The 16,728-nt window shown below is 32.4% G+C and overlaps 1 protein-coding gene and 1 pseudogene across 1 annotated transcript; one reads left to right on the top strand and one right to left on the bottom strand.

The window, feature by feature from the left end:
- Positions 1-4,799: 4,799 nt before the first annotated feature.
- On the bottom strand, positions 4,800-5,568 carry LOC147392188 (glutaredoxin-C9 pseudogene; annotated as a pseudogene).
- Positions 5,569-12,263: 6,695 nt separating this feature from the next.
- LOC147392187 (Polynucleotidyl transferase, ribonuclease H-like superfamily protein) lies at positions 12,264-16,203 on the top strand. Its single transcript, XM_086417238.1, has 6 exons — positions 12,264-12,774; positions 13,556-13,758; positions 14,535-14,615; positions 15,221-15,346; positions 15,694-15,817; positions 15,899-16,203. The coding sequence occupies exons 1-6, from the start codon at positions 12,550-12,552 to the stop codon at positions 16,097-16,099; spliced, it is 960 nt and encodes a 319-aa protein (XP_086273364.1). The 5' UTR covers positions 12,264-12,549; the 3' UTR covers positions 16,100-16,203.
- The last annotated feature ends 525 nt before the right edge of the window (positions 16,204-16,728 follow it).

Genomic DNA, 16,728 nt, shown 5'->3' with positions numbered 1-16,728 from the left:
AATTTCTGTGACATCACTAACAAATCCATAACCCAAGATTCCACACCTGTGTTTCCTTTCTTGGCACATATCAAAATAATATTTCCTACAACATATGTGAACGAAAAATTTGAATCTAATATCTACTCATTATCAGAAAAAGTGTGTTTACCTTTGGAGATTGTGAGAACATCTTTGTAGTAATCTTCATTTCCATATTCACTTCCCACTACAACAATTATATTACCAAAATTATCCTTACTTTCTTTATGTTTTTTTTCCGTATAAGTCAGACAATTTTTCTTGATGTGAATATATTCCTTGCAATAGTAACACTGTATGTTACCCTTCTCCTTCGATTTGAATCTACTTCTACTATTTTAAGATTTCCTATGTGAAAACCATCCTCATTAATTCCCTCAATGAACAATCAATTCTTGACCTTTAAGATTGGCTCCTCTTCTACTATCATTAGATATCAGCGTTGCTTTGAACTCTTATAATTTAACCGTATTTTTCTTGTACAAAAGCATTGTCACCAGATTGTTATAAGAATTTGAAATTGAGATAAGGAGCATAAATGCCTTGTCTTCCTCCAACTTAATGTCAACTTTGTGCAATTGATCTGAGATCTAATTGAATATATTCATTAGCCCTAGTATTTTCACACCTTTCGCCATCTTCAAGGTATATAATTGCATTTTCAAATATTACTTATTGGTCAAGTTCTTACTCATGTTGAGATTTTTCAACTTCTCCCAAAGTTCCGATGCTGATTTTTCTTCCACAATGTATTTTGCAAGATAGTCGAATTGTACTAACCATTCTTGCCTCGATGTCTTCCCAATTTACATCTATATCTTCTTTGGTTTATCGGACTTCCCTTTCAATGTCTTAGCCATGCCTTGTTGAACCAATACATCCTTTACATTTTTTACCACATATAGAAATTATAACTTTTGTCAAATCTCTCGACCTCAACCTTCGTATTCAAACTCTTCACTACCATCATATTAAATACTATTTTTGTGGTTCGTTCCCCCACCAAAAATAAAAGAAAAAAAATAATCTCCAAAATACAGGCGATCACTCTGTACAAATCCGATGTTCTGATACCAATTGTTGTGAATTTGGAGATCATGTTCAATACGATTACAAATAAAATAGCAAAGAAAATCAAGAAACAATACAAAAAACACTAAGATTTACCTGGTTCGAAAACGATGCCTATGTCCAAAGATAGAACTAATCATATTCACTAAGAAATCAAAATAGAACAATACAAGAAATAATCACTTAAGGTTTGAATCCCAAATGCAAGTCTTGAAACCTTTGTACACCCCTTTCCCTTTCTCTCTCAAATCTTTAAAAAAAAAAAAACCCTCTAATCTAATCTAAAAATCCCATAACAATACTATTTATAAGATTTCAAAAGTTGAATTCATCATAACCATTAAATTTAAAATCAAATCTAACGACTATGATAAAAGACACATAAATATAACAATTATTGTGTGGAATGGACAATTAGATCAAAAGTTACAATGAAATCATAAAATATTTGGAATCTTAAATTTGTTCTTCATTTTTTATAATAAATAGTTTAAATAAATCGAAAAATACATTTAAATGTTCAAAATTAGAAGTAGGTCATTTTCCCTACATCATTCACAAAAAAAAAAATGTTGGAATTGATCCCAATTCCCGTTGGAAATCCCAAGTATGTAAAGAAGTTGAGAAAAGGGTAATTTGGATATTTCACAAGTATTATATGGAGAGATGAGGTTGAGGGACCATTAAGAAAAGAAAATTTTATTAAATGAATTATCAAGCTACCACCCAAAACTTAGGGACTATTTAGAAAGAAATCACTCTATTAGGATCCTTTAAGTAATTTTCCCTTTTTTTTTCCTTATACCTAATGGGTAACAAGTAAATTTCTAGAATCAACTTTGATTCCAAGAATTGTGTACCCAACATCGAAATAAAAAGAACTTGAACTAATGTTTTATTTAGGTTTTAGTTTGGAGAATCAGTAAATTTCTAGAATCAGCTTTGATTCCAAGAATTTTGTACCCAACATCGAAACAAAAAAAATAACTTGAACTAGTGTCTTATTTAGGGGAGCCGAAGTCTTTTTAGTGAGACCGTATCTGAAAGATGAAACTAGAAAAGTTAGTCATGCAAGTACGTACTTACCGGGCTAGACATAACATATCCTTATTTATTTAATTTTCAATCAAAGGAATATTTTCTAGTGATATAAGGATAAGTTACGGAAAAAGGAGAATGATCGTTTCATGATAGGGATTCTTATCCCACTAATTGTGTTTTGACCTAGCGGCGTTTCCAGTTGGATTTGAATTTGTTTTCATGAAAGATCTCAAAACCATGGTATCCATGATTGTTCGAGTAGACAGAGTTAGGAAAAACGATAGGTTTAAAAAAGATACGAATTCATCTTCATGATGCTATGGTCAGCGAGGGAATTTCCTAAGCATACTTTTTCTGAGCCAAACAAAATCCTAACCGAATTGAAATCAACCCATTGACACACGCCTAACGTAATGTACACCGGTCACCCTGTTCCAATTTAGATTCAATGTTCACTACTCTAGAACTGACCTAGTTTGATGGGTTAGTTCCGCAGAGGGCATCTAAGCTAGTCTTAGAGAAGAAAATTCAATGGGATATGTAATCAAGGGAAACCATGAGTATCTCTAATATTGACCAAAATCAATGTGGAGGTATTGGTTGTTTTTCAAAATATGGGTATCTCTAATAACGTCAAAAAAATCATTTCTGGTAACTCAAAAATTCCAACAGTATGAATGAAACGTTCATATGTCACGGATGGAACCACTGAAGGTTATTTATAGAGATTTGGAGATAGAATGAAAGTTATTGAGAGCATTAAGAGATCGAGAAAGCAAAAAAATCTTATCAATGATAACTTATCATGGTGATATGGAAAGACTTACAAAAAAAAGGCTTATAATGTGATAGCTTATCATGGGTATTTATTTGAAAAGACTTATTAAAATGAAAACTCTCGGATAATTGAGGTTCCATATTTCCTCTCAATAATAATACATTGAGGTTACATATTTACTCTCAATAATAATGAAAAAAAATGAAAAATCTCTCATGATTGAAGCTTCGCATTTATTTTCCATAATTGAAGGATCTATGGGATGAGAGAAGTGAGAATTATTCTTAGCCCTTAGATCTAGATACACCTCATCTCTAAATCTTGGCCATACACTTTTACCCCTTTTTTGCCATAATTTTCATGTTTGTAAAATTAATAAGAAAATATATTAAGTAAAAAATATTTACTTAGATAAAAACAATAAGTCCTTGTGGCCATCAAGGACTTACTATATATATATATACAAAAATTAGACTTTTAAAATTTTAGTAAAAATGCAAGCATCTGTGCACTTAAATTATGACTAATAATATAAGAAGGCATCCCATGTTAGTCTTTTGCAATTGATTACAATCTAATCATCACTAAGTCAATTGATCCATGGCTAATCTATCTTTTTTGCCGTAATCCATGTTTGACCAATCAAAACTTAGAAATGATCAAATGAATCGATTACTCATCCAATGGGTTCCAGGTATCCCCAACGGACAAGTCTAATCATGAATCCATCGCATGTGCATTCTATATGAGTGTAAGGGGATTTTTCTCATAGCACATACATAGAAAGATTTATCCTTTCAATCTAATATTGCGACCATCAACATGCATGTGGCGAAGGTCACTATCTTTGAGATTTTAGGCTCTTGTCCCCTCAAGTCTTTGAACCTTCACACAAGAGGTCACATGCATCATGCCTAAATCATCGGACCATTATAAACCTCAATAAAGGCTAAACCATAAATCCCAAAATGCGGTGTTTTAGGCCTTATGCCTTATGGACCTGATTAACTGGGGTTTTAGGACTTGTGGTATTGGCTTAGCTCGCAAGCCATACCTAGTGTCCATGGGGAACAAGTGCCCCTCCTCAAATAAACATGCATCATTATGATTGCATAATACAATGAGTCAATGGTGAATATTAACGCCTTAATGGTCACAAAATTCCAATAGTATGAATCAAACGAAAAATTATAGTTCGCTTAGTACTAGTTTGTGGTTTGGTATAATAGGATCGAACCTAGTGATACTAATTTTAAGAGTGTTGATTTTGTAACTCAACTTGACATAGTAACTAAAAATTCATTGACGTGGCAGGTGCAAAAACGCGTAGATTTTTCCCTTAGGATACACAATCACACAACTAATGGGGATGTGTAGTTGTGTGTCCTCGAGCGAAAAAAAATCTATGATTCTTGCAAGGTACACATCAATTGAGTTTTTGAGTCACCCTTTTAAGCTGAGTTACAAAATCATTACACTAGCTTTAAAATTAATCAAGTCAATTTAAAGGAAAATGCTGAAATGACAAGTATTTAGTGCGATTCTCACAAGTCTGACGTGGGATGTGCACATAATCATGGATGTGTTTCCTCGCGATATGAGTAAAAATCATCGACGGTTATGTATGCATGCCCACGTCAGACTTGTGAGAATCACAGTAAATCCTATGTCACCCCAGCACGACTCCAATTTAAAACATGGAGTTGACTCAGCTCCAAGACTTGATGGAATCTACTTACCAAGTCAATTAATCAGCTCAGTCTAGTCAGCTCTAAAATATGCCAAGTCATCTATGAGGGCCCCACCTGTCTTATTGAATTTGAAGGGCCATATCCTTGGGAATTTTCGAGCTTAAATCTTTCATAAGAATTGCCCATAAATTAGAAGAAATATTAAAAACACCATTAAAATATCCAATTCTTACCAAATCTAAGATGCACAAAGTCATGTCTTTTCTTCCTTAGGAAAGAAAACATTTCCCCTCGATATGAAATATTTTAAAATGAAAGCAAACCCAACCCAACCCCAAGAAGAAGAACATTTAAGATTTAAGATTTAAGAGGGAAAAAAGAAAAAAAAGAGAGAGAATCAAAGCCATAAGGCCCCGGCTTGCTTCAATAGGGGCACCAATTCCCCTGAAATATGAGCCGCTATGAGTCTATCCAAGCCTCCAAACAACCTCCCACCTATATACACATATGGGAATTGCGGTCTACCGTCGTCCTCATCCTCCTCCTCCTTTCCTTCCTCTCTTCTAGATGCCACCAATTCATCAATCACAGTCATCTCATCCTCCTCATCCACCTCGTACACCCCAGGGTTCACCCCAAGAGAAAGAAGCAAACGTTTCATAGCATGACACATGCAACATCCACGTATCCCAAGGACTAACACTGGGTTATCTGTTACCATGCCCTTCACACTACTTGTTCCTCCTCCATTGATCATTCCTATTTCCTTCAAAGAATTATCGAGATTCTCAACAACCAGTGATGGATGGTCAACCGGTCGAACCGGTATATGAGTCATGTAAGGGATTGCTTGCTGCATGGTACTTGGAAAAGAGAGGGATGTGTAGTTCCCTTTTTAAAGAGAGAGAAAGAGGGAGAGTTCTAATTTCTATGGAAGGCGTTGGCTTTTTGGGGTTAGAGAGGTGGTGACCGAGTGTAGCGGCTATTGCACAGCTTTACGCGTCACGTTAGATGTGGGGTGACGTTGAATGTTGTCACCTCTTACATCATTTTGTACCTAGACGTAGCAAAGCCCCACTAAAATTTCTTCTTTTATCTAATTGGTGGTGATAATTCCAATTGCCAAACACATTTTTTACATTTTAAATGTCTTTTTATATTTATTTTTTTAACCTTTTGTTTTTAATTTTCATTATGTCCCTACCTCTATGAAAATTCTCACAAAATTACTCCAAAAGTTTTTTACCTTCTTTTTTAACACTTCTATGTCCCATTTGGTCATGGAGTAGAAAGGTTTTTACTCTACAAAAAAAGATTTTTAAAAGGGTTGTGATAGTTTAACTTGAAAATTTTCACTCGGTCATTGTGGTAAATGCACAGAATCATAGATTTTTTTCTTCGAGATACAAAGAAAAAAAATTTACGATTCTTTGCACTTGTCACATCGATCGAGTATTAGACTAAGTGAGATTTTCAAGTCAAATTATCGTTAGTCTTTTAAAAAGTAGCTCAATCTTTTAAACATTTCAAAAGTAAAAAAATGTTAATTTTTTTATAAATATATTCAAATGGCTCTCAATCTCGTTTAGCTTTTAACTCTCTTTCTAGTAATCATTTGATCATTGCTTATTAATCCATCTTTATTTATTTTAAATAAAAAAATATAACCAAATATCGTCAATTGTTGATTTGTCTTACCAATTATCATTAATTGTTGATTAGTAATCAATAACCATTGGTGATCAATATCAATTAGTCTATGATATTATTAATTCTTTAAAACATATATTAAAAAAATACATTGTTATTGATTACTAATTGTTGATCTATTTTGCCAAATGTCATTAATCATTGATTAATGATTAGTAATTTCTTTTAAAATGAAAATATATAGTCATTGATCTCTATTATTCATTATTGATTTACAAAACAACTGAGGTCGTGGGCTCAATATTTTTTCATTATATGTACAATTTTTTTTAATATTATTTTATTAATAAATCTAACAAATACAATTGGTTTGAATTCTAGAATCTAATGTTATGTTTGTTCATATTATAATAACGATTCTCTCCAATAATAAAAAATAAAATAAAAGTCGGCTAAAATATTAATGAAGCAAGACCTGACGTCTTGTGTCTTAGAGAATAAGAATCTACATTTAGTATTCTGTATTAAAATGACATCTTTTGCACTAAAATATGTGGTATTTTGTATCACAGTTGTATGAGCATGACCCATTAAGATTTATTAATCAAGATTCTAATTCTAAATTCCGAAATCAGTTTCCATAAATATTATAACTGAATACTAAGAATTTTGCTAAACTGACTGAAGAAATTGACATGGAATGTGCATAGAACCATAGATTTTTCCTTGAGATACATATCCAAAAAAAAATCTATGGTTCTGCCTACATTCCACGTCAATTGAGTGTATTTGAGATTTTAATACAAAAATTTTAACTCAATTTTTGTAAATTTTAAAATCGAACACTAAGAATCGCTCTAAACTAACTCAAATAAAGAAAAACAATATTGAAAATAGATTATATTTCTTCATCTTTACAAACCGAAAAAAAAAAAGATAGGAGTAATTAGTTGTGAGTTGTAACACGTTCACTAAAAAAATGTCTTTTGTAACTAATCATTTATTGGAAAAAAATTGAGAATCACTCAAATGAAGTGGAATGTGTACAAAATCATAGATTTCCTCGAGATACACAAGGAAAAAACCTATGTTTATGTGCACATTCTACGTCAATTGAGTCAGTTCAGTATTATTCAAATGGTAATCTAGATTTTTAAAATTAATTAATTTTCATAATCTCCTAACCATCCAAATCAAAATTTAATAATAGAGATGCTATTAACACACCAAATTTTTTTTATACTTACAACATACCGATCCATACAAAAATAATTTTGATAGGATCAGTGTGTTCTAAGTAAAAGTTGATGTGCCAATATAATGTCTTTTCAATAATCCAAATTCCAAACGAAGCAACTCTTACAAATTGTTGGGATCCCTAGGATTTTTTTAGATTTTCCGTTACAAAAGCTCCATCTATACTGTTAGGTAAAGAATAATCTAACTCCCTTTTTTTTTTTTTGCTTCTTGACCTGGTAGTTCATAGAGCCATAAATCTTTGTCTTTATGTATCCCGAAGAAAAGGATCTACGGTTTTGTGACCAGAATGTACAAAGATTGTACAAAAAAAGAGAGTCAGATTATCCCGTCTCTTAGGTAAAATAAGAGAGTTGTTATTACCACACCAACTATGCAAGTCTTTGGTGATTTACATAAAAATTGGTGTAACATTAGCAACAGTTGGTGTGGCAATAGCAGTTCTCTAAAATAAATGCACCTATAAGCCATTTGAACACTTTTGGACCGAAATGCTTTTGATCAATCGTGTAGTTAGAAATTACCGAAATTAGCTCAGATGTTGACCACTCAATTAACGGGTGGACCCGTAGATGATTAATTAGATTGGTAGCCGACGACACACACTTATCTTTTGAGATATTTCTATTCTAAGAACATTTTCCCACCACTTGGATAATATTTCACATTTTTTTTTAAAATTTGTTACTATGTCGAGGAAAATATAAGCGAGGAGAGCGTGAACTGCTTGTGACTGAAAAAGACACACATTGCCTTAACTACTTGTAGGGTTGACAATGGATTGGTTCAGTATCCGTACTATTTTAAATATGTATCTAATTCGATTCGATCTGATTGAATTAATGAATATGTGAATTGAATCCAATTCATTTTATTTTATCCTTAATTTGAAACTAATTCGAATACATATTTTATTTTCAAATTATCAATGTTTAAAAAAATTTAAAAATATAAAATCATATAAAACTTAAAAAAAAAAAAAAAAAAAAATCCATTTTCAACTACAAATATAATGGGTAATCAAAAAATTTAAAATGTTTTATCGATATGTTTGTGTTTGAAATTATGAACAAAAATATATATATATTTGGATTGGATTTTTTTGAGAGTGAATTGGGATACATTCAAATCAAATTCTTCATATTTTTTGGGTTCGGATCGGTTTGAACTGATATGGAAATTGTATATATTTAGGATAATTGATAGCCCTAACTATTTGTAGGGCTATCAATGAATCCGGTTAGACCCAAAATCCAATCTGAATGATTTGGTAACTTATTGGATTAATTCTAAATCAATCATGTCCTGATATGATCAAACCATTATCTAATTGGCCCCTTGCGTTTACAACAAAATAGTTATAAAAATAAAATAAAAATAAATAACAAGTATTTTACGATGTTTTTAAATTTGAACTGATAATTAGATTAAAAGTTGGCCGATCTTGGTTCAATTTGGTTGACTCGAATCATTAAAAATTTAAATGTTATTCTTAAATTATTTTTATGAAAAATACAATTCCTAAAAACTAATTATTCATTACCAAATCAATTTCGTTACAAAATCCAATTGAATCTTGTTGAACCACCTGTTTGAATCGATTTTTAAAACACTATTTTAGATATTTCACATACGTTGCAGAGACAATTTCAAAAATTTAAGTTCACACAAAAGGATAAATTAATAAATAAATAATAAATATTAATTAACAATATCTTAACCGTTTTGACAAATAAATAATTACGAAATTGGATGTATAATTTTTTCTTCTTAAATGGTAAGAAGTTGCTGTTTGAGTAATTTTGCCAAAACACTATTTATTTAAATATACTACCCGATCCATTCCATTTCGAATCTCTAAGAATTTGTGTTTCACTGTAGTTTGATACTGTGCAGACAAGTCAATCTTCCGGACGGTGCGCAGTGCACACGTCATCCAAAGACGACTTTCGCGTCACCCATCCACCGATTTCTTATATGACGTGTCGTGAAGATATTAATCTACCAGATTCGGGTTATCTTACAACCTATTTTCTTTTACCACGTGGCGACAAATGATACTGTGTCCACAGTGACGCTAACGTGACGTATACACGCGAGCCACAGCCCATTATTGCTCTCGTTGCCAGTTATCTCTCACCCACGTTTTAAAGATCTAAAATCACTAATGATTTACTGACTCCAAATTTCACTCGGTTGACGTGGCAAGTATAAAGCACCGTAGATCTATTTTCTTGTGTATCTCGTAGAAAAAAATCTATGGTATCCCAACCAATGAATGTTATGCTTATATGGTCGGTATAGTGTGATATTTCTTGTGTCAATGGATCCCATTTTATATAATATATTTTTTTCTTCTTTTAAATAGAACATATAATAAAATAATTAATTCATTCTCATATCTGAGCTTATTTTTAAATTAGTATAAATATTGAAATCCTTTTTGGATAAAAATCAATAACAAATATCTTTAAATGATATAAAAAAATGAATAATTTTTATTTTTATTACTTCTTATTTATTTATATTTTTATATAAAAAATATTCAAAAATCTAGTTGAACTCAAATTAGAAAAAAATTTCACGCAATTATGTTGAAAATAAGTCAATTTTAATTTTAATTTTTTTACATCTGAATTGAATTAAAAATAATTAAATAATTCATAAATAGTACGGTTAGAATGCATATCACACGGATACCCATAATACCTAAAAGATTAATTTATAAATAGGTGTAGAAGGTGTTGCGTTCGAAATGCTTTAAGACAAGTAAGTTTTCCTAGTGATACGTATAATGAGAATCACTTAAACATCTTCCTACCTCACGTTGACGTAGTCTGCGTTGAGAGTTGTGCCTTGTAGGTTTACGTTGCCGATGTCGGTTTAGTTGACGTGGACTGTCGTCATGTAACACGTTAAGTTCCAAGCAACAAAGACTTTTATGAATCTCTAGAAAAAGAGAGTTGAAGAGAAGTAAATGGGTGGAGGCAGCCAGCCACTGGTCTCCTTTGTCACAATTGATAAGTACAAAGTCAATGCACGACATTGTACCACTAGTAGCCCGCCCGCTTGGATATTCAAGTTGGGAGACTAAGTCTCATCATCATAAAACCTTATCCCAAGGATTTATGATTTTTTATTTTATTTTATTGTTTTGGTCAATTAATGGAATCTTACTCCTTTATTTCACTATGTTCATAATTTATTAAAAAATAAAAATTTAATTGAAAAAATATCAAATTAGGGAAACAATGATGGAAAAAAATAACTTTTGACCTCCAATATTATATTTTGTTTAAGATTGGTAAGTATGTTTTTAATGAGATTAATAATTCGATTTCATAGTATACGACTTTTTCTAACCTTAACCATTGTCCATCACCATGACCATTGGGATTTGAAGAAAAAGAGAAATCTTCGAGAGATCAGTCAGTTACTAGGGATACACATTTTCCTAAGGATTCATTTCTCTGGAGAATCCCTAAGATCATCACCTATAGATTTTATCAAATTGGCTAATTGATACTTTCACCTTAGGGGAAAAGAGTTCAAGTAGCAATTGAAACATAATAGAATTCTTGTACACATCAGCCAGATAGGAACTTATAAACACATCCTTTTAAATGGTAGATTTGACTTTTGAATCCAAGACTTAAGTTGTTAAAGTCAGACCTTTAAAGGGTAAATCCTGAGGTGTATTTATTTATTCTTGTATTATAAAATAATATAATATAGAACAAATTCAAAACCAAGAAAAAAATAAAGTTTTATTAAGAACTAGTACCATTTTCAATCAAAGCTTTTATAAACACATCAAAGACTTTTATTTTATTTTGAGAGAGAGAGAGAGAGAGAGGAATATATCAAAATTTGAGAATTAAAAAAAAATTTATGTGTTTTAAATCTCTTTTCATACAATTTTAATAAATTATTTAATTGAAAAAAATGAATAAATCATGAATTATCATATAAAGTTAAAACTACAAATTTTTTTTTTGTGCCAACAAATGCATCATACGATTATTTAAATTCATGAGACTAGTGATAAAATGATGCACTAAAACGTACACAGTCTGTACGTGGTTGACGTGGCAAGTGCATAAAATTCTAGATCTTTTTTTTCTTATGTACCCCAAAGAAAAAGATCTATAATTCTATACACTTGCCACATCAACTCCGTACAGATCACATATGTTTTATAGTGATAGTTTATCACGATTTGACATCAATTCATGTATAAGTTGGTGAATCCATTTATAATTCAGAAATTATTAGCCAAATTGCTAACTAAAGGCTGAATGGTGTACTAGTTCTATGGCCTCTTTCCAATTTTTATAATAAAATAAAATTTGTAGGTTTTTCAAATTTCTACTTTAACTAATGACTAATGATAAAATGATGCCTCGTGGCAAGGGCACAAAATTATAGATCTTTTTTCCTTATGTATCCCAGAGAAAATATCTATGGTTTTGTGCATCCCGGAAAAAAAATCTATAATTTTGTGCTTTTTCCATTTTAACCGCGTACAGACCACGTACGTTTTAGCGTGTACCCATATCACAACTCTTAATTAATTTGGATCGCTAACTTTTGATGTCCTCATATGGATGCCGTAACATTTGATCAGAGTATCCATTTATCATTATAATATATACATCTTCGGTGTTTTGAAGTATTAATCTAAGGTCGAGTTCAAAAAATTATTAAACATTATGAATCTCGTCTAATTTTTTTAAATATATTAAACTGTAGATAACAGGATCTAAACTATCCAGTCCAAGAATAGTCTCTCAACTTTCTAGAGTCAAAAACTCAGGATTAGAATCCACAAAACAAACAGACCCTTAGTTCAGTGACCAATTTACCCGCCAAAACAACGGATATAAAAAATGTATCAAAATTCAAAACACACATACCCAATCTTCTAACAACACCAATCTTCTAAACTGTATCCAACAACACCAATCTTCTAAACTGTATCCAACAACACCAATCTTCTAAACTGTCTCCAAAGATCACAAAGAGAAACAGTAGACAATCATGGCGTTTGCTAGGGTTTCTCTGTTACACATCACCTCTCTTTCATCCTACTTCATGAGGTCTTCTTCCTCCACTCTTGTCTCACTTTCTCCAATTCGAAGACTCATCAATGTCTCTGCTTCTGTCTCCACCCACGATTCATCTCCTCCAATTGTATCCGTAACAACTAAGACCGATCGGTGGAAGCCAATTTGCCTGTATTTCACTCATGGTAAGTGCACAAAGGTAAGATAAACTACACCCAATCTCCATTTCTGAAGCTCAAACAAAGCTGAATTTATGTTTTTTGTCGTTTGGATCTCTTTCTATGCTCCTTGTTTGAATTGTTAGGACGAACTCGTGATGGCTTCTTGGCTTTCGCTCACTATCTGTTTGACAAAAGGTGTCAAAAGGACATAAAATTGGTTAATTTCACAGTTTAAATTATCATGAACAGTAGTAGCAAAATTGACATTATAGGGGTACCGCACAGGTCCTAGAGTCATCCCAATCTTGAACCCACCCGGGAAAGATGGCTAATGTGAATCATCCATGAAAACGTGGCAGGTTTTTTTTATATGGAATAATTAATTCTTTTAATGATTTAAATGTTTGTCATCGATATAAAGTAAGATATAGTGATTGAGCATCTACTACTCTACCTTATAATAAGAAATAATTATAATTATTTAAACATAAATATATATTATAAAATAATCTTGAACTGATTTAAATAGTTTGACTTATCCGAGATGAGTCAACTTGATAGTGGTGGGGGGTGGGGGAGGAGATGACATGAGGTACTAGGTTTTAAAACCATGTACATAAGTTAATAAATAATATTATAATGCCATTATACTGTTTTTAATGGTTTGTATAACATTAATATATAACCGTTATTTCCTGATACACATTTACGCTCATAGCGGTAAATATCCTTTAAACCTCGATAAAGTTCCTTATGTTTCATTGCTAAATATATTAGGAGTTCTGCTGATATTTATTTGAAATTCTCTTTGACATACAGATGGATGACCCTATCCACCTTGAAGCATTCAATCATAATTGTTCCACAGAGCTTCAAGTGAACGCATCTGAACTCAATCGTTTACGTTCTCAGCATCTAGATTATCTTTTGGTACTTGATTTGGAAGGAAAAGTCGAGATTCTAGAGTTTCCCATTGTGATGATTGATACTAAAACTATGGCCTTTGTAGATTTCTTCCACAGGTACAACTTATCATGCAATCTTTATGTCAAGAAGAGATGCAATTAATATTCAATGAGTTTACACCTAGACAAAATGCAATCTTTCTTTGCCCTTTAAATTTAATGATATTTTTACTGAACCCCTTTTCTTTTGACATTTTTGTACATAACACACTGCTACCTGTGTCTTTGATTGTGTTATACTATGGAAATTTCCATTAAATTTCACATATTAGTTCATACTTTTAATGTAAGAAGAGCATAGTGGCTTAACAGAATATATCTTGTGTATCATTTTACTGATAAAGATTAATACAACTCTTGTGGAAAATACATTAAGTAGAACTTTAAAATTTGAAGAAAAATTGAATGTTATTGTGTACCATCAGAATGAATAGATTCTTAGAACAAGGGAAGATTGGATTTGCTATGATGTAATTGTAACAAATTTCTACACGATGCAGCCCACTATAACATGCTTTTTTAAATGAGGCATGTCGATCAGCACAGTAAATGAAAGAATTAATAAGAGTCAGGCAAATTCTTGATTAGGGATAGTAAAACTTATGGTCATGACATATACTTTTCACAATAAACCTTTCAGATATCTTGATGTATCTCCAAACAAGTGTCCTTGTTAGAGAAGAACACTTACTAATAGACGAGCTTTACGGATCATAACTTCAATTTAAGTAGGCTTTGCTGCATTGTTGATATTTGAGCCTGTGGTCTCCATTGAGAGCAATATTCTCCAACTGCAAATGCTTACTGCTTTTTTTTTTCTTCTCTAATTACAGGTTTGTGAGGCCAACCAAAATGAATGAGCAAAGAATAGAGGAATATATTGAAGGAAAATATGGAAAACTGGGAGTTGATCGGTATGCTAGTAGATTTAATCTAAAGCTTTGGATATCATCACCTCTCCTAACATTTTGCAGTCATGGTCACAGGAGGCCTCTTGCAACGGTCACACAGGCGATGTTCATATATATAAGCATATATATCGAATTTTGTGGAAATTTTTTTTCCAGATTTTGTAAGGGTTTTCATTTGACACAATGTACATCAGACTGACTTGGTCAGGATTGTCCTTGTCAACTAGGTTTCAGCCTCACCTCCCGAAGACCAATTTCAAACACTTAAAAACTATTGTGTGTACAATAGAGATCACGTATTAGTATAATCCTAGAATCTATTTGAGCTCATTATAACTTTTTCTTCAGAAACTTTATGGTTCCAGTTTTTTCCTTGGAGGTACATTAGAGTACTTTATTTATTTGAGTCTGTTTGGGTGTATGGCATTGAAGCTTGGACAATACTTTTATTGGCTAATCTCTCAGTCGCATGTACCGATTTTGACCAAAAATTTTAATTTCCTTTATGAGTATCACTGGAGAATTTTAGCAGGATCTTCAGTATTTTGATAATTGCTCCCATTTTTTGTATTTCTTGGTGAAGTTATGTACCTAACATTTCTTTGCAGTGTTTGGCATGATACAGCAATCCCATTTGACAAGGTTCTTCAGGAATTTGAAAGTTGGATGACCCATCATCATTTGTGGGAAAGGGAGCTTGGTGGAGCTCTTCGTCGAGCTGCTTTTGTAACTTGGTTAGTTCACTTCTCTGCCGATAAATACTAATTTGCCCATATGCTTAGCACCAATTTTCAATTACGACAGACAGGGTTGAGATGTATGTGCATGTGTTTGACATGGGAAGGGGAGGGTGGTTATCCTGCTCTCTGGTCCTTCCACAAGTACTCCTCGATAATTAAAAATTATAAAATCTTGAGTCTTGAGTTGCAATTACGTTTAGCATTTCAAATAAATTTAATAAAATAAGAAAAACTTTCTTTCCCACTTAATTCATCAATTTACAATCTTAACTTGAAGCTAAAACAACTGGTTTTTCTTTGTCTTGCTGCTGATGTATCGTTCTTTCCTTTTTGGGTGTTAGTGGCAATTGGGATTTGAAGACAAAGGTACCTCAGCAGTGCAGAGACTCGAGTATTAAACTACCTGCATACTTCATGGAGTGGATCAATCTAAAAGACATTTATCTCAATTTTTACAAGAGAAGGGTGAGTACTCATGGAATATATATATATATTATTTGTTTCAAAAGTGACATTGTTTGATGTATTTTGGTTTATTGGTGCTAGGCCACAGGAATGAGGACCATGATGAAGGAACTTGGAATTCCATTGATGGGAAGTCACCATCTTGGAATTGATGACAGTAAGAACATTGCAAAGGTATTGCAACACATGCTCGCAGATGGTGCACTCTTGAAGATTACTGCAAGGAGGAGCTCGGCTTCTCTTGAAGATGTCGAGTTCCTTTTCAAGAATCGGATCAGGTAATATGTCCAAAGATTTAGGATTTGTAATCGAATAAAATATATAGATTGCATAATATTAAAATATTTGGATTCGATTTCTAATGTTGATATTTGTTTCAATCTTGATCAACGATCTCTTTCGCGGTGACGATGTAAACTTCTATTCCAAGAGAATAAGAAAATTTCTGTAGAGAGGGGGAAGGCCACCTATCAAAAGAGAAGAGAAGACTCACTAGGTCTGTCAATCATGAAAACCCTAGTGATGGGAAGATATCACACTATGATTGGGGCAATCAATGGACCGGGTTCAATTCAGATCGGGGTTGATTCTGGATCGAATCAAACCCTTGTCGGATGGGGTTTTTCTTAAATCTCAATATTAAGATAGTAAATTCGATCCGATAACAATTGGATTGGGTCTGAATGGGATCAGATTTGACTTGAAATACAAAGTATACACTCTAATTTATATACTTTCTCATATTTTATCGGAGCTGGAATGGTTGATCCAGAACTGATCCTATAGGTTTTAAATGGGATCTCTATTGAAACCCAAATCCTCGATCCAAATATGAAGTTATCAGTAGGGCTCCAACTTGGGCGGGTTGGCCCGAACTCAACTAGATTGATGGGTGAGTTTGGGCCGAGTTA

The sequence above is a fragment of the Akebia trifoliata genome, chromosome 11 (assembly GCF_017979445.1).
Source record: "Akebia trifoliata isolate Shusen 1 chromosome 11, ASM1797944v1, whole genome shotgun sequence".
NCBI classification, from domain to species: Eukaryota; Viridiplantae; Streptophyta; class Magnoliopsida; order Ranunculales; family Lardizabalaceae; genus Akebia; species Akebia trifoliata.
This window is presented reverse-complemented; position numbering and strand designations above follow the sequence as displayed.

What these genes read in the sequence shown, in the direction of transcription:
- LOC147392187 (XM_086417238.1), top strand. Translation starts at nt 12,550, where the DNA reads ATGGCGTTTGCTAGGGTTTCTCTGTTACACATCACCTCTCTTTCATCC. An exon ending in CTCATGGTAAGTGCACAAAG is followed by an intron (nt 12,775 to 13,555) that starts GTAAGATAAACT and finishes TTTGACATACAG; the next exon opens with ATGGATGACCCTATCCACCT. An exon ending in TCAATTTTTACAAGAGAAGG is followed by an intron (nt 15,818 to 15,898) that starts GTGAGTACTCAT and finishes TATTGGTGCTAG; the next exon opens with GCCACAGGAATGAGGACCAT.